The sequence below is a fragment of the Gymnodraco acuticeps genome, unplaced genomic scaffold (genome assembly GCF_902827175.1).
Source record: "Gymnodraco acuticeps unplaced genomic scaffold, fGymAcu1.1, whole genome shotgun sequence".
In the NCBI taxonomy this organism is placed as follows: Eukaryota; Metazoa; Chordata; class Actinopteri; order Perciformes; family Bathydraconidae; genus Gymnodraco; species Gymnodraco acuticeps.
Window position 1 is genome coordinate 574,512 of NW_022990990.1, and position 18,008 is coordinate 592,519.

The 18,008-nt window shown below is 39.1% G+C and overlaps 3 protein-coding genes across 4 annotated transcripts; 2 read left to right on the forward strand and 1 right to left on the reverse strand.

The window, feature by feature from the left end:
* The first annotated feature begins 2,742 nt into the window (after positions 1-2,742).
* On the forward strand, positions 2,743-6,479 carry dram1 (DNA-damage regulated autophagy modulator 1). Its single transcript, XM_034235887.1, has 7 exons — positions 2,743-3,151; positions 3,500-3,567; positions 3,794-3,936; positions 4,017-4,194; positions 4,405-4,463; positions 4,956-5,048; positions 5,137-6,479. The coding sequence occupies exons 1-7, from the start codon at positions 3,021-3,023 to the stop codon at positions 5,173-5,175; spliced, it is 711 nt and encodes a 236-aa protein (XP_034091778.1). The 5' UTR covers positions 2,743-3,020; the 3' UTR covers positions 5,176-6,479.
* washc3 (WASH complex subunit 3) lies at positions 6,469-12,131 on the reverse strand. The gene is made up of 7 exons (XM_034235888.1): positions 11,958-12,131; positions 10,862-10,960; positions 10,676-10,741; positions 10,421-10,582; positions 7,655-7,780; positions 7,495-7,559; positions 6,469-7,404 (listed from the first exon to the last, which is right to left on the reverse strand). Exons 1-7 carry the CDS (start codon positions 12,006-12,008, stop codon positions 7,305-7,307), a joined length of 669 nt encoding a protein of 222 aa, XP_034091779.1. The 5' UTR covers positions 12,009-12,131; the 3' UTR covers positions 6,469-7,304.
* Positions 12,132-12,557: 426 nt separating this feature from the next.
* On the forward strand, positions 12,558-17,964 carry LOC117559130 (zinc finger protein 502-like). Of its 2 annotated transcripts, XM_034235796.1 has the most exons (9): positions 12,558-12,709; positions 13,235-13,437; positions 13,522-13,623; positions 13,701-13,796; positions 13,880-13,990; positions 14,069-14,186; positions 14,815-15,604; positions 15,696-15,760; positions 15,841-17,964. In XM_034235796.1, exons 1-9 carry the CDS (start codon positions 12,676-12,678, stop codon positions 17,349-17,351), a joined length of 3,030 nt encoding a protein of 1,009 aa, XP_034091687.1. In that variant the 5' UTR covers positions 12,558-12,675; the 3' UTR covers positions 17,352-17,964. The 2 variants fall into 2 exon arrangements, with proteins under 2 accessions (XP_034091687.1, XP_034091688.1); XM_034235797.1 differs by lacking the exon at positions 12,558-12,709 and having other exon boundaries at positions 13,412-13,437; positions 13,706-13,796.
* Positions 17,965-18,008: the final 44 nt, after the last annotated feature.

Here is an 18,008-nt window from a genome sequence, read left to right on the forward strand (position 1 = left end):
TGGAAAAATCATGTATTGAAGTCAATGGAGAGAGAAAGATTATCTTTTGATCCTGTTTGAATTGTGCAACGAATTACACATATGATGTTTGTCAATTGAAAAGATTATTTTGCAAGTCAAAAAAATTAAAATGTGTCATAAAACTGTGAAGTAAGTAACACATTTGTGTGTGTGAAGCGCTCAATTAACTACAACTCTGGTCTTGCATACGTCACCAACACCAAGATGGCTGTCACGTTAGCACATTTCACCTCTTTCTTTCAGAATGAAGTGTTTTAAGTATTAAAATAGGTGAAAATCACTACAAGTCTGGCCATGTAAAGAACTGTACATACACAAAAGGGGAGTTAGTCTGTTCCGTAAGAGCCAGCATGCGGGACCCGCGACTCTGGGATTTGTAGTCTTTCTAGTTGCGTATTTTTCATAGTCTTATATTTCAACAGTTTTAAGACAAACTGTGACTTTTTTGACATGGAAATGATTTTTTAAGATTGACAAACATCATATGTGTAATTCATGGCACAATTCAAACGGGATCGAAAGATACGTTTTCTCTCTCCATTGACTTCAATACATAATTTTTCAGAAATAAGGTCCCATGGGGCGGAAGTAGATGGGCGTGACTTCGCCACTAAAGGGCCATTGGCTCACTACATTGATTCTGAATTGTTCCTTTCCTATCAAATGTATTGGCCTATATTTTTGTTTTACTTAGGCTACTTTACACAAGCAAATCAATACAACATCAATGTAATTATACTTCTTTAAAAAATCATCCTTTTTAGTTACATACCAATCCTATTTTCTCAAAATAAGAAAGCTATTAAAACTAGAACCTGCTATATTGCAACATATACACACCTTTTCAAATATACAAATCTTTGCATAACTTTTAGAAATTAATTTGTAATTACCCGTTCCTTAGAATCTTGTAAAAGAAAAGTGAAAAGAAACTATATGTGTAATGATAATGACTATTTTCATCAATATTGAGATCACAATTCTTTATTATGATTCCTCATTGGTGAAAGGGACAACATTATTTTAATGAACTTTCACATTTAAATACGCGATTCATTCTATAGAAATGTACAGATATTTTTGACAAAATGTCTCCAAAATAGTTGACATAAATCTTCTGGAACCAGTTGACAAAATGATAAATCCATATCAATTTGAATTGTAACACCTTGCAGGGATGTTAATGAGGAATAATTAAAAACTTAGTTGACCTTTGCTTCTGGACAGATAGTGTGAAGTGGGTTTTTCAGCAAAACAAAACTATAAAACGTTATTGACCGTATCAAAACAATGAGCCAGAAGACTGATACGGTCTATTATGTGTTAACAAAAGCATTTATTTTCTGACCATAGAAAAGCAGAAATGTTTGCACCCCAAATTGACAAAGAGAAAAATAAACTTTAAAAACATAGTGGAAGTTGATCAGGTGCTATCACATGATTTTTTAAAACGGGACTTTGGTCATGTGATAGATGTTTGTTGTTTATGGGGAGGTGGGGATCATTACCACTGACTCTAAGACAAACCAAAAGTCTGTCTCCTTTTCTGAGACCAGGCAGACTGCAAAAGCCTTCTTTCTTGCTGTGTCACTAGTCCCACAAAACCAGACAGAAAAGGCCTTTTCAATCCATTTTATTAAGGTTGCTGCCAAGTCAGGCCCTGCCAAGCTTTTATAGCCGCATCAACAAAAAAAGCACTGAACTGGCTGCACTTGGATTGTGTTTTGCACAGGCTTTCATTAAGATATGAAAAGGCTATATTGAGGTTTAAGCTGAAGAACCTATGGGCGTGTGCCTCCACCAGATGAGCCCAAGTTCAAGCGGTAATTTAAGTCTAAGATTCTTTGGAAACTGCTTTTCATTTTGTGTGGAATTGTATTTTTGATACATTTATTGTTCCTGCCAATATTATGCCTACATTATATATATTTCTAATCACACAGTAAGTCTGAAGTTTAGATTCATTATTTCAATTTTTGTGTCTGAATCTGATGGAGTAGCACCTTGGGACAGCCATGTTGGCTAACTGCAGAGAGATTTACACCCGTAACAACTTGGACAGCTTTTTATTCCTCAGCTAACATTCCCACTGTGTCCCTAAGTGAACTTGTCTTTTGGAACCCAGCCAAAAGCTATACATATTCTTAGAGTGTGAAAAACCACCTTCACCACCGAAGAAATACAGTTTATCATTATCATATATTCAAGTAAAAATACTCTATTTAAAGTTAAATGTATGCATTTAAAATCCTAATTAAGTAACACCACAGAAAAGTATACTTCATGTATGAAAAGTGCTGTAGGAAATAGCAGTAATAAATCATCATATATAATGTTTGGATTATTAATACCGAGTATAAAAAAAATATAAGTAGCATTTCAAAAGTGGGTCAAAGGGGAATAGATAAATATATTACGCTAAGTTAGCTATTATAGCTTGTCAACTAAATACAGTGGGGTTATTCACAAGGCAAATTAGACTGTTTGATGCCATTCAAATTAAGTTTATTATTATTATTGTAGTAAAATCACTGATCATGTGAATATAATATTTATATATAATATAAACATTTGACATAGTTATCCTTTTAAACTTTTTATAGTTTAAGTGCATTTTTTTGCATTTCTTTTGATCAAAGTATTGTTGCTTTTAGGCTGTACATTTTGACAGCTGTGAATACTTCCTTATTGTTGGTGAACAATACTGACATACGTGTGGCATTTCACAGGATGATAGAGGAAGTGAAGTGCTGTGAGATCGGTGCTTTTATTTGCAGACCGGCCAACAGGAGGTCATTTTGGAGGAAGAAGTTATTGTACACTATATCGGTGTATTGGCCAGTCTCATTCCTATTAACACATCACGACCATGTGACTTTCGGTAACTTCATCAGACCTCACAGGAACAACAGCCGCAGCAGACAGACGGACCAGTATTTAAAGTGGACTTTTTTTTATTGTATGGCACTGTTTTATCCGTCTCATCTGGGAGCTCCGCGATGTTTTGGTTCACACAAGGACTCTGCTTTCTGCCAGCGTTTCTGGTCATCTGGTCCTCCAGCACTTTCATCGTTGCCTACATTATTGCGCTTTTCAGGCGTGATGTCGACATCATCTTCCCATACATAAGGTACGTTTAATCATATATATCTTTTTAGAAGTTGTTATTTTTGCCTTTTTAACAAGATAAAGGCATATTTTTAGTGATTTTTGAGAACCAGGCATGAGCAAAGTTAGGTTTCGTTTTCCAACTTGGCTGGTACCCAAACTCCAGATGCACGCAGACGGCACACGTGTCTTAATGAATGCTCTTCTTTTCACTTCTCCCTCTAAAGTGAGTCTGTTATTTTAAGAAGAAGGTTGAAATGTCTCAAAAATACAAATAATCTAGTCACAAATAACAGGAAGTTATGCTTTTCTATGTGCAGATGTCTGTAATGTGAGAGCAACAATGAAGAGCTCTCTTCTCCCTTTTCAGTGACACAGGTGCTTACCCTCCAGAGAGCTGCATTTTCGGCCTGATGACATTCATTTCTGCATGTGCAGGTATGTTCAATCCATCAGTATGAACATCTGCAATGTCACCTCTTTAACTTGTTTGTCATTTGTGCAAACTTGTGCTTTCCCAAGGGAGGAACCAAGATTTTCAACCATTTTATTCTCATTTCCTCTTTAGCAGAAAATGAAAGTAGAAATTTGTCTTTTTGTTGGGATGCAAGAGTCATAAGTTCGGAAAGAAATGTGTTGAATGCACTATTTTACCTTCACCCAGGAATAGCTACCATATATGCCAGGTACAAGTTTGTGGAGAAGCTGAGTGGGGACACCAGGGTGGTGAGCCCCCGCCTCAATTACACAGCACTGGTGTTTGGGCTGCTCTCCTGTTTGGGCATGTGTATTGTTGCAACATTCCAGGTATGTCTACTTATGGGCACATCTTAAATGCATGAAAATAAATAACATTTGTAATGTATCGATCTTATTTTATGTTGCAGGAAACAGTTGTGACGTGTGTTCATGATATCGGAGCTCTGATGTTCTTTGTGCCTGGTATATTATACATAATACTCCAGTCGGTTATATCTTATCGTGCCTTTCCATATGGGTGCTCCATGTTTGTGTGTCGAGCACGCTTGTTTATCGCCATCCTTGCCGCTTTGGCGTTCTTTCCCAGTATCCTTTCACAGAAGCTTGATGTGTTATAATAAACAAAGAGTCAGTTTGCTTTGGTTTTCGGATCTACTAAGCAACATGCATTTAACCAGGAACTTCCATTTATGGCTGAATTAGTCTCTTGTTTTTCTTGTAAAGACTTGAACAGTAAATGCACACAATAATAAGTGCCAACCATGTATTTGCAATTTTCCTTGATGGATAATTCAGCTGCCATCTGTGCGTACTTTGTGAAGCAAACCACACTGCACAGAGACAAAGACGACGAGGTAGGCTGTCTAATTTCACTTTATCCATCGGTGTAAGTTAATACTTAATAGATACATAATAAACAACTATTTTGATAATTGATTAATGTTTCACAAATGCCAAACTTTTCTTTGTTCCAGATATGTGTTACCATGATTAGCAAAAAATCTGTCTTAATGAGAACAATTCACATCTAACTTAAATTACAAATTGGTATGATGTTGATCTTAAGTGAATTCAGGGACACAGCTACTCACTATACAATCTGCTGACTACTGTGTACAAATCTCCCAATCGTATAAGTCAGTTGTAATACCTTAATGTAGTTTGTTAGCAAGCATAGAAGTAAAAAAAGTAGGCTTAAAGAAGAAAAACTCTATTTAAAGATTCCACTGTAGGACATCATTTTGGGAATTTTCTACAATGTCTCTACATTTCTAGCAAAAAAATATTTATCCATTAATTGATCAAATATTTGCCAGACTAATTCATAATGCATATCTGTCTTTCAGGACTATCCCTACCATGTAGCCAGCGCCTCGTGTGAGTGGGTTTGTGCTTTCAGTTTCATCTGCTTCTTCCTCACATACATTGACGATTTCAAAGTGAGTATCTCACCATCAAAAATAAACTCTTATTTGTAATTTACAGCTAAAAAGAGTTCTTATTTCTCTCCCTTTTTATTCCCCACAGCTGTTTACCTTACGAGTGAAAGCAAAAGATGTGGAGTAGTCTCGATGAGTCTTCAACTGCCAACAAACTTTGTATTTACTATACATCAGTGTTATCAACATGTGCTGCATTTATTTTTATACACTTTTACACACATACTTTTTGTAAAGAAAAGAAAGATATCAGTGACTGTACCCTTACACATTTTAATCGAGCACAAATCATATACGTTTACTTCACTTTGCACTTTGCTCTTGACTGTTGCATCACCAGCATGACACGTTTGTTCAGACCTGTGACCAGTAACAAGCGAAGTCCCCCCCCCCCCACACAGTGAGCGTATGATAGCTGCATATGTGGTTTAATAAGTATACAACTCAAACTAGTGACAGTCTGTGAGAGTGGTGGCTCATGATTTCTGGGAAAACAGTCAGAGCTACACTGAAACTGTAACTGAAACCTGTCTGAAATATTACTTCAAATGGGATTATTAATCAAATGGGATTATTAATCAAATGTTGCGAGTTTTTTTTTTAACCAAAATTGTATAATATATATTTAATGTAGACTTATTTGTGACAGATTAGGTTAAAAAAAACTGCTCCAATTCAGAATTTTGTTCATAGTACTTACTGTATGCTGCTCATGTATTAAATGGTTTCCATTGATACGGCTATTGGGTTCAGCAGTGCAGCTATGGAGGAGTTTTGGCATATACAGCCTGCAGAAGGTCATACACTGAAATTAGGCTACTAAATAAATTATTTTTCTCAGTACAACTGCCAAATTAAATTGCCGTAATACAATAAACAGGAATTGAAGCTAATTCAAATCAAGAACAAGTATTCAGTGGGCTCTCAGGAAGCTAATAAAGCCTGTTTCTCTGCCTCAAAGCTTGAGTTAGAAGCAGTTCTACACACAGGATTTCCACATGAAATGTAGCTAAGTCTGAAAAATACACTTCATTTGGATAACATAAATATCTATGTTTTATCTCTTTAAATTCTCCCCTCTTTTTGGTCAAACTCCAGGATGGGAACCATTTTCTCACAGCCTACTGCCAATACCATTGCTTTCATTTTTTGTATTGGTGCTAAAATGATAAGATAAGATATCACAATTGAGTCAGCTGATATATTTCCATGGCCATTATTCATGGGGCATCGTTTTATAGATCATGCCTATTGCCTATAGTTGGTGATTAATAGGAGAGAGAAAATCCTTTGCTGTAATAGTGGTCACATGATGACACTGATTGTTAACTCGTCCACTAAAGATACTGTTTTTTTATTCAATGACTTTGTATGTGTACTGGTTTGCTTATGACATTATGATATGAAAAATAAAGATATATTTTTCAAGCAGACTGTCAGTTTATTACAGATCCAAAGTGCTTTCCAGAGTTCTCCAATCTCAACTCTTCACAGTCAATATAGCAGAAACAGACAATATGTTAATATAAATAATGTATCGTCTTTCAGAGGTGATAGATAAAACACATAAGGCAGTTTCTGAAAGTATGCAGATTAACATTTTTATTTAATTAAGTTTGCAACTAATAACATCATTTTGCTTCGACATAGCTGAATGATAATTGATGGCTAGAAAAGATTAAATGATATCCATCTTATTTCTTTTATTGAATAAAGTGATCAGAGATTCTCTCCATTTAAGCAGGATTATTGTTCTGAAATCTTTTTTTATAGACGTGTCTACCTTGCCTGATCACACAGACTTACAATGTGAGTTTTGAAGTTTCCAACACGTTTTTTTAATAACTTTCACCAGATAGTTGTATCTCTTAAAAAGGCATTTGTCTGTAAAAGTAGTGACCACAAAAACATGTTAACATTTACAATACATAATTACTTTTTGTACAAAAATTACTTGCTACTGCAATATTCTGAGGTCTAGTGCTAACATATTCAACAGGGAAAAACTTTCCCTCTTTGTGAATACAACAAAATAGAGGATGTTAAGGAAACTATTTCAGTAATTTAAAACCAGAAGTACAATCTCTCTGGTTTCCTGGTTCAGGCACCTATTTTGCAGCTTCTCATTGCTACTCCTTCACAGGATCACTGTGATCTACATTTCTCTATCAGTGCAGGCAGGCCTACAGGAGCTCAGAGCAGCGATGGTGAGCCTGTACAGGACGCGTTATGGGTGACGGGCACAGAGGCCAGAGGTCAGTCGCTGAAAGATGATTCGCTGTCAGAGCTGGTGGCAGAAACATCTCGATCCTCTATGCTCCTCGCTCCTTCATCCGGCAGGGGGGCATCTGGTGTGCTGTCATCAGCAGGGAGGAAATGTTACCGGTCAGTTTCATAAAAGGAGATATGAATATGACATCATTACCAGTAACAGTGACACACTCACTCAAGCAAGTTAGAATTTAATCCCTCCAGGACCATTTTATTCTTTATAGCCATAACTGGAACTCCCTGCGACAAATAAAACATATATGAAGATGCAAAGCAAACAGACAGTTTTTTTTTTAATCACTATAGTTCATTAGCAGGTTTTAGTGATGACTTACCACTTGAACCATTTTCAGGTATCGGGCATAACGTGGGTCCTTAGCCACTGTCATGACATTCTCTGCGGCTGCTTCTACTTGAGGTGGCGTTGCAGGCTCTGGTGCTGTCTGAGCAGCCTGCGAAATCTAAAAAATATTTACAAATGACTACAGGATATCAAATTAACTACTTTATTATGCATTGTTAGTAGGCAGTGCTCAGTTTTAGACTTGCAGAGTTTGTACTTTGTTTGCATCCTTTATGGAATAGTAAGTACAGTGGGGCCAGAGGTCGCGTTAACCGAATATTTTCCGTCTATGACGGATTTTTTTTAACAATGACGGACAAATCTGAAAGCAGTCCGTCATTTTGACAGATTAGAACAAACTCGGAACAGCGCCAAAGTGTCCCCGCAGCGAGGCTCCGGTGTTATGCCGTGTTATGCATGCCCTCCAAAAAGGAAATCATACCGTTTCCAAACCTAACTGTGCCGTACAAATCATTGAAATGTCTGAGTTTTGGCTTTACGCTGTGCGTGCTCCCGCGAGGTGCAGCAGCCATGCATAACACGGCGCATGTGAACTGTCTCTCCCCCCCCGTTGACAGTTCACGAGCATGCTTTCTCCCCCCCCCCCGTCAGAGTTGTGTAAAGGCCGACGGGTAATTCTGGATTTTGACAGAAGTTTTACGATCCTGTCCGTCAAAATGACGGGCAGCGAAAAAGTCTAGCGCAACCTCTGAGTGGGGCAGACAAGTATTTAGTCAGCCACCAATTGTGCAAGTTCTCCCACTTAAAAAGATGAGAGAGGCCTGTAATTTTCATCCTAGGTACACTTCAACTATGAGAGACAGAATGGGGGGAAAGCATCCAGGAAATCACATTGTAGGATTTTTAATGAATTAATTGGTAAATTCCTCAGTAAAATAAGTATTTGGTCACCTACAAACAAACAAGATTTCTGGCTCTCACAGACCTGTAACTTCTTCTTTAAGAGCCCCCTCTGTCCTCCACTCGTTAACTGTATTAATGGCACTTGTTTGAACTCGTTATCAGTATAAAAGACACCTGTCCACAACCTCAAACAGTCACACTCCAAACTCCACTATGGCCAAGACCAAAGATCTGTCAAAGGACACCAGAAACTAAATTGTAGACCTGCACCAGGCTGGGAAGACTGAATCTGCAATGGGTAAGCAGCTTGGTGTGAAGAAATCTACTGTGGGAGCAATTATTAGAAAATGGAAGACATACAAGACCACTGATAATCTCCCTCGATCTGGGGCTCCACGCAAGATCTCACCCCGTGGGGTCAAAATGATCACAAGAACGGTGAGCAAAAATCCCAGAACCACACGGGGGGACCTAGTCAATGACCTGCAGAGAGCTGGGACCAAAGTAACAAAGGCTACCATCAGTAACACACTACGCCGCCAGGGACTCAAATCCTGCAGTGCCAGACGTGTCCCCCTGCTTAAGCCAGTACATGTCCAGGCCCGTCTGAAGTTTGCTAGAGAGCATTTAGATGATCCAGAGGAGGATTGGGAGAATGTCATATGGTCAGATGAAACCAAAATAGAACTTTTTGGTAAAAACTCAACTAGACGTGTTTGGAGGAGAAAGAATGCTGAGTTGCATCCAAAGAACACCATACCTACTGTGAAACATGGGGGTGGAAACATCATGCTTTGGGGCTGTTTTTCTGCAAAGGGACCAGGACGACTGATCCGTGTAAAGGAAAGAATGAATGGGGCCATGTATCGTGAGATTTTGAGTGACAACCTCCTTCCATCAGCAAGGGCATTGAAGATGAAACGTGGCTGGGTCTTTCAGCATGTCAATGATCCCAAACACACCGCCCGGGCAACGAAAGAGTGGCTTCGTAAGAAGCATTTCAAGGTCCTGGAGTGGCCTAGCCAGTCTCCAGATCTCAACCCCATAGAAAATCTTAGGAGGGAGTTGAAAGTCCGTGTTGCCCAGCGACAGCCCCAAAACATCACTGCTCTAGAGGAGATCTGCATGGAGGAATGGGCCAAAATACCAGCAACAGTGTGTGAAAACCTTGTGAAGACTTACAGAAAACGTTTGACCTCTGTCATTGCCAACAAAGGGTATATAACAAAGTATTGAGATGAACTTTTGTTATTGACCAAATACTTATTTTCCACCATCATTTGCAAATAAATTCTTTAAAAATCAGACAATGTGATTTTCTGGATTTTTTTTTCTTTCTCATTTTGTCTCATAGTTGAAGTGTACCTAGGATGAGAATTACAGGCCTCTCATCTTTTTAAGTGGGAGAACTTGCACAATTGTTAGCTGACTAAATACTTTTTTGCCCCACTGTATATAGTAAGTATATATTAGGTATAATAGTATAGTACAACATTTTGAAATGTGCTTACTTTGCAGAGAGTTGGGTGAGAAGAGAGTTGTGTCTGTACGCTCAGTATGAAAACACAGCTGCAGCTGATTAGCTTAGCTTATCATAAAGAATGAAAACATAGGAAAACAATTGGTCTGGCTCAGTCGGAAAAATTCAAAAACCCACAAACTGAATTCACAAACTCAGTTTGTGGGTTGGTCAGTCACATAACTGTATTTGGACAAGCCATGACAATTCAAGTTTCTCTCATATATCCCCTTGAAACAAACATTATGTGTTGTGCTCGTATGTGCGCAGTTGGACAGAGCTAGAGTAGCCATTTTCCCTCAGATACAATCTCAAATTATTCAATTTAAGTTAAAACACCCATTTGGCAGATTTTTTATACTCATTTGTATTCACCTCTGGGGGAGGAAGACTGCCTGCTGGTGGACCCCCTGTTTGACTCTGAGTGGCGGTAGAGGGTTCATTGGCCGGTCCATTGGCTTGTCCATTGGCCTGGGCAGGTTGCCGCTGACTGAGTCCTTCTATTGTGACGTCCTCCAGCCCGGGAATGGAGGACAGCTTCACAGAGCAATTCAAAATGTAAGATATGATAAATTGAAGGACATGACACGTATAAAAAGTGTCTCAATCAATAGAGGGGATAGAACTTACTTTGGCTTCTAAAATGGACAGGGTTGTTTCAATCTGCTGAATGCGAAGAGATATGTTTGCAAGTTTCTGTGGGAAAGAAGTTAGACAGTTTGGGTTATGGTGTGTCACAGAGGTTGCTTGTGTGAACTAATCAGGACAGCAGAAACTGGTTAAAGGATCAGTTTAGAGTACAGGAAGCATACAAACCTCTTCACAAACTGTGGAGAAACGGTTAAGAAACCGGACCGTGTGCACAACAAACTGATTGAGATAGGCAACAACTCTTCTCTGTTGAATAGCAGGGACCTAAAGGAAACACAGAGAAAGCTATTTTAAGAAAGAGTCCGGGTTGTGAGGAAATAGGCTATTATACTTACAGGTCATTCCTTACCAACTCACCAATATCTAAAAATGGAAAACTAGTTCAGATGAAATTGTTTTTCTTTAAGATTATTTATTAGGGTTGATTTTACATCAGCAACAACTATTTACATGGGCACATATTGAAAATTATCCTTATGGTTTCTTGAATGGTCAGTACAATTTCCAACCTAATCCAGGGAAATATAAGCAATTGGTGAGGCTTAGAATAAACAAACTTTCCAAAACTGTGGGGTACAGTTATAGGATTTTGCAAGGTCCTATAAACTTAATATAATTTCTAACAAACTTTATATCAAGACAATCCATTACTGGTTATTGGTGAGTTGGTATACAACGACCATACCATACATCGATTTATAACCCACTACTCTAATAAAAAGCATTGCATTTATGCAATATTAACATAGTCAATTCAAAACCTTTATTTATCCAGGTAAAATCCCATTGAGATCAATGATCTCTTTTTCAAGGGAGACCTGCAGCAGTAGGTTCCACAAGAAGACATAAAACATAAACAACAGAACAACAAAAGGACATCATACAGCAACATGTACAGGGATTACAATTGACATATCTATCCACATGTACAGGTACCAAAAGTAGGTATGACAACATCATAGTTGGCTAAATTACTTGGTAAATTAGCAGAGATATACAAATATTGAATACAACCTGTTATATAAACAGTTACTGCTACAAGCTATTATTGTATTTGTTTAACTATAGAATATTACAGTGACGTTTGCTAATGATAACAACTGTGGGGTTATTTACTTGGTAAATAACCCTACTATTACTAGCTCAGTTGCTGAATGACAGCCTTGTTGCATCACTGTTTTGGCCTGTTCCCTCACATTTCCTCAATATGTAGTTTAACGTTAGTTAGCCTATAGTAAATGTTAGCTAGTTAGATACCAACCTTAGTAAGATCGACACCAGACCCCACAATAGGCAGCCCGTCCTCGTCCATGTTGGGTTTTAAACTTCCTGCAGTTAATAGAGCAGTTTCGGTACTAAAAGCGACACTGTTCACTGCAATAAGAAAGAAAACGGTGCTTAAAGATTTGCTGTGAAACGTCTCATGTGACTCTGGACGGTGTGAACGTCAGGTGACGTCACGACGTTAGATTCCATGTGATTAGTGCTTTTATTTTGAAGTCTCCCTGACAGTCTGTTGAAAATAACAACATCCGGTCCCGTCTTTTAGCTACTTTATTTTATTTGGCCACTAATTAGCTTTTACCAGCACTTTCGCCTGCTTTATCCTTTCCGTCATCTGCCGAGGAACACTATGATTAAGTTGAAAAAATGTGGGTTTGTTCGAAAGAATACGGAGATTGTTTAGTTATCAAAACACTCCACCTAGGAGAACCATATGTATAAAATGGATAACGAGACATTAAAACTGACCAATAAAGTGCATGTATTGTGTCTAATTGTTGGGACAGCACAGATACATTGAATGACACAGCAGTAAAACACAGGTGAGTTCCAGGACTTTTATTTTGAAAAGAGGAAACGCAGTGAAAGAGTTGAGGAAACGGGTGCTTGCGTACCATCAGCGCATGTTAGCTAAAATAATCAAACAACAACATTTCACATATATTTCTTAACGCTACTGGAGACATATTGCACTAATGGAGGTTATTGGGTCAATAGAGAAAATAAATGGTACGTATATTTATAATTTTCTCCCACTGTACTTAAAAGTAGGCTGTGTTTATGTTAGTCAGACAGTTAGCGGGACCCGTCTATTTAAAGGAATCATGACAGTCAGAAACTATTAGCTTGGAGCTGTTGCCTTAGGAATTGAGTTCATTTCTAATATTTTAAATAATTACTATCAATAAGTACAGTTCTTTCTTTCGAGAGCTTAAGCACAACTACATATACTTGACCAGGTTGCAAGATTAAAACTAACCAAAAATAGGTTTAAAATCCAGCATTTATACGGGCCCATATGCTTTTGGATGAAGGGATATACATAGGTCCATCAGTATTTTTTCCATTGCTTTGAGTTAGCAAAATATTGTCTTTTATAATATGCCACGGGTGAAATAGCTTATTTAGGGAATATAACTTCAAAGTATTTAAAGTTAAACAAGTGTTTTTAAGTTTGCAAGTGCTCTCTTCAATAAAAAGCACTTTAAAGCCCTCAGCAGACCATCTCTCAGAATAAACTTTTATGTTTTTCAGACCCAAGCCCACCTCTTTCATCTCTTCGCCTGCTGGTGCCCCCACTGCAGCTTCTGTCTGCTGCAATGTGGCAGCTGGCGAAGCAGAAAGATGTGATGAATTATGAGAAGCTGCAGGAGTTTGTGTTTATGGTGACTGAGGCAGTCCCTGAACTGATCAACCTCAGGCAGAGAGCCCAGCTCATTCTGGGTCTAAGAGCGAGGGTGAGCTGAAGTTTTGTATTATATCATAATGTTATTATGTATTTTTTTTTTAAATGGTGCGATAACAATTGGTTGATATTTCAGCTCATTCTGGAACATTGCAAAGATTCGGCTCGGGGGTCGGTTGATTCTCAATTGATCCAGAGATATTTGGATAGACTCCCAATTACGTCTGCAAACACAGATGTAAGTACAGCAAAGGAATATATATGTTTTAATAAATTATGATAGGCCCTAAATGACATGAGTCCTATCTGTGGCAGTACAGGGATGCTGAGGTGCAAACAACAGAGTCCACTTTCATTGCACTTGTTCAGAGCCTGCTGAAAGATCCTGTTGAGAGAGCGTATTTCTTTCAGGTCAGACAGATTTATATAATATCTTATTTTAAGAATCCTCAAAGAAGTCCTAATGTGAACTAACCTTTGATACTCTTTAACAGGAGGTGTTCCCAGTGGAGTATGGGCCACAATTTGATTCTGCTTTGCACGTGTTATTGTGGGAGCTGCTCTCAAAATTGGAAAAGCTGCTTCCAGTACCAGACTTGAAACAGGTATTCTTTGTGTCCATCCAGATGTGTCAGAATGTTTTCAAATGCAAATCACGCGCTGACTACAATCTGTGTTTTCAGACTGTGGCCTGGCTCGGCTCGGCTCCTTCTCTGTTGGAGAAATGTGTTCAGTCGTCACCTGAAGAGCTGGGCTTAACCTTCAAGCACTACAAAAGTTCGGGACTACTGAAAATGCCATGTGAGTAAAGCTGAAATGATTTTGTTGCAGTAGAGTCATCTTTTTGCTCAATTATCAAGCCAAATCCTAAACTTGTTATGGTTTCAGCACGTTTTTAGTTGTACAATCCAATGTAAAGTCATCAAATCCCAATCCTTTTCTTTTCTTTGCACATCTGTATAATATGTGCACCACATTTTATGTATAATCTGGGTTACTTATATAGGTTAGACATTTTAGAATGTTATATACTTGGCTGCCAGTTTTGACTCTTATTTTACGGAAGTTCCCAGAATTAATCCTGAGAAGTGCTTTTATATTTATGCAATATTAATATGTATTTGATGCAACTGAATCCTTAAGAATTGGGAGCTTCTTAATTGCAAATGTTATCAAATCTGAATATCTATATTAATATCCAGCCCTATATAACATTGTAAATTAAATATATTTGGGTTTTAGACTGTTGGTCTAACAAACAAAAAACAATTTAAAGATGTCACTTGGGCTTTGGCAAAGAAATCACATTTTTTATATATTCTGGTGTTTTATTGACTAAATAATTTGATGATGGATCAATAAAAGTCATGAAAAAGTATCTTTAAAAAATCTTTTTTTTAACCACTGACTACTTTCTTGTTCTTTTTAGATGGCCCTTCATCCACCATCGGTAGCTGCATCATGTCTGCTTTATCGATTCCTCCGTCGCAAAAGACAAACATCTCTGCTGGACTGGAATCAATCCACAACTACGCTAACATGCTACAGCCCATCACTTTAATTGGACTAGATGGTTACAGTTTTGTTGCCGTCTATACCGAAGAGGAAGTTCAAGCCTCTAAAGTAGATGAAGAAATGATCGAGTCGGCTGAAGTGCAAGTACAAACTGACTTCTACGAGGAAGAGATAGTGGCTGTTAGCGCAGATAACGCCAGCGGTGAAGAGGCTACTAACTTGAGGGCGGAAGAAACAAGTGAGACTGTGGATGTCGCTAAAGCTCTGGACACCCTGACAAAAACCTTTGCCCTAAGGAAGGAGAGCCTCGGTCAAGATGTTGTTACAGGAAAAAGTAACGAGTCACCTTTTAATGATGGGCTTCAGTCAGGAAATGAAGCAGATGAAATAAAAACACATGAAACGAAAGACAAAACAGCAAAGAAAATAGAAAATGTTGAAGAGGTGAAGGAGGATCTTCCTCCTGGAGGCCTAGTGAGCAATATCAACTCTTTTACAGACTTGAATGATGACCATGAGTCATCTGTCCATGAACACATGGCAGATGTCCTCAGTGAGGACGCAGCCGCTGAAACACAAGAGTCTTCTCCCAGCTTAGCTAATGTACGCCAATCCAATCTTCGACAAAAGAAGACGTCACCCAATTGTCAGGAGATGGATCAAATCCAGAGGTCATCCACGGAAAGCAGTGAAGAACCACAAAAGTACAAAAAAACATTTAGAATCTTTACTTTATAAGCTATAGATTTAAAACCAGATATAACTCTGTAATAGTTATTCCAACTTTTCTTTCAGTTGCTCTTTCAAAGCTGAATCATCCGTTGCCCCCTCTGTTATAGCCATCAAAGGAATTGACAAAGGTAATATTTTAACCTGAGAAACATCTTTTAGATACATTTCCCATATTGTTTTCACATTTCCATCTTTTTTTAATTTACAGGTGATTCGGACGAGATGACATCCATCATCTTCACGTGCTCTCAGTGTCCCTTCCACACGTCGGACGATAACAGCCCTGCTCACTTCCACATGCAGAGCGTTAGCACTGAAGTATACAGGACTCTCGCAGGAGCCAAAATGACTCCTTCTCCCTCCAGCACAGATGAAATATTTACATCCATTAAACTTTTCCCCAAAGGAAACACAGAGGAGAGCAACGCAGAACAACCAGGAAATCAAAGCAAAGAAAATGTGACTCCGAGCAAGCAGAAGGCCCTTTCATGTGACACGTGTGGCAAGACGTTCACACGGCCGTCAGACGTGAGGAGACACCAGCTGACGCACACTGGAGAGAGACCGTTCCACTGCTCCCAGTGTGACCGAACCTTCCAGCACTCGTGGGATCTGGCCAAACACGAGAATAAAAATCACGGCGCTGCCATTTCCTTCACCTGCCAGCTGTGCGGGAGCTCCTTCGCCAACCTCCGTGCCCTGACCGTCCACCATAAGAAGTCTCACTCTAAGGAGATCCAGCTTCCTCAGATCTGCTCCATCTGCAGTCAAAGCTTCGCCACTTCCTCCGAGCTTCACGAGCACAGGAAGTCTCACGTCACCAACAAACGCTACATCTGCCAGCAGTGCGACGAAGGCTTCGATTCCCTGCTTGCTCGCTCTCAACACCGAGAGATGCATAAAGTAAAGAGTGTGTTTAAGTGTCCGCATTGTGAGAAAACATACACGCGGAGATCTGATGTAAAGAGGCATCTGTCCACACACACTGGGGAGCGACCCTATCAGTGTAATCAGTGCAAAAAACGGTTCTCGCTCCGCTTCATGTACATGAAACACCTCCGCGTTCACACAGGGGAGCGGCCTTTCCAGTGCTCCCACTGCCCCAAGAGGTTCACGCTTGTGTCTGTTCTGGCCAGACACGAGAGAATGCACACTGGGGAGAAACCTTTCCTATGCTCTCAGTGCGGGAAGGGCTTTCTATCGCAGGGAGAGCTTTCAAAACATCACAGGTCGCACGTGGACGACAGGCCTTACTCCTGCGATCAGTGCGACAAACGTTTTAAGAGCAAGAAAACGCAGCAGGAACATATCGTCACCCACACCGGCGCCCGCCCGTACCCCTGCACCGTCTGCGGGAAAGGCTTCACCAAACCGTACGCACTGACCAGACACAACCTCATCCACACAGGAGAGAGGCCGTTCCCCTGCACTCACTGCGAGAAATCGTTCCTCACCCTCAGCGAGGCTCAGCTGCACCAGCGTATTCACACGGGGGAGAGGCCGTACTCCTGCAACAGCTGTGAGCTGAAGTTCAAGAGCTCGTCGGAGCTGGCGCGACACAAGAGAAGCCACTCTGGGTTGAAGCCACTGAAGCCGTACTGTGAGCAGTGCATGAAAACGTTTCCCTCTAAGGCCAAGCTGAAGAAACACATGGAGAAACACGAGGGAGAGGCAGCAAAGTCTGTAGACCCTTTACAGCCTAAGGAATCTAATCAGTAAATTAATAATGGAGACTGTCAATGTTTAAAAGGAGTGGACTTATGAATAAGAATGTAAACAGGATGCTTGAGTTCAAATAATAAGCTTTATCACATTTTATCAGGAGGGGAATGTCTCCGCAGCTACATCTTCACTGTACGAACTTCTATCAAGTGTGGACAAAGATTTGGTACAACCTTCTAGCTTTCATTCCATTTTTAAACACAAATCATTTTAATAGATTAGTTTTTCATACTAGAATCTTTTCTCTATCATTTTCATTTTGCTTTGAAGATCGCAAATGGAAGAAGTTTGTTTGAAAATAAAATTACAGGTGTTTATTATACACTCCATTTATTTCTGTTTCTCTCTGAAACATGATATATTGCATTTGTGAGGTGCACAGGTTCAATTTCTGGTTTAAATGAATACAAAAAGAAAGCAAAAAAAGGGGACATCTACCATCAATTATATTTAAACCCAACCAACAATTCTTAATTGAATGATTGTGACATTAAAACCATGTGATTACAGTGAATAAAAAAATGTGCATGGTATACTAGACAGCCCAGCTACAACTAAAATGAAAACCTGTATCATGTTACGCAATAAAACATATCTTTTATAAAGTGTATATGTTGTGTTTCTGCTGAAGTCATAGTTTTCTGATTTCTAGTG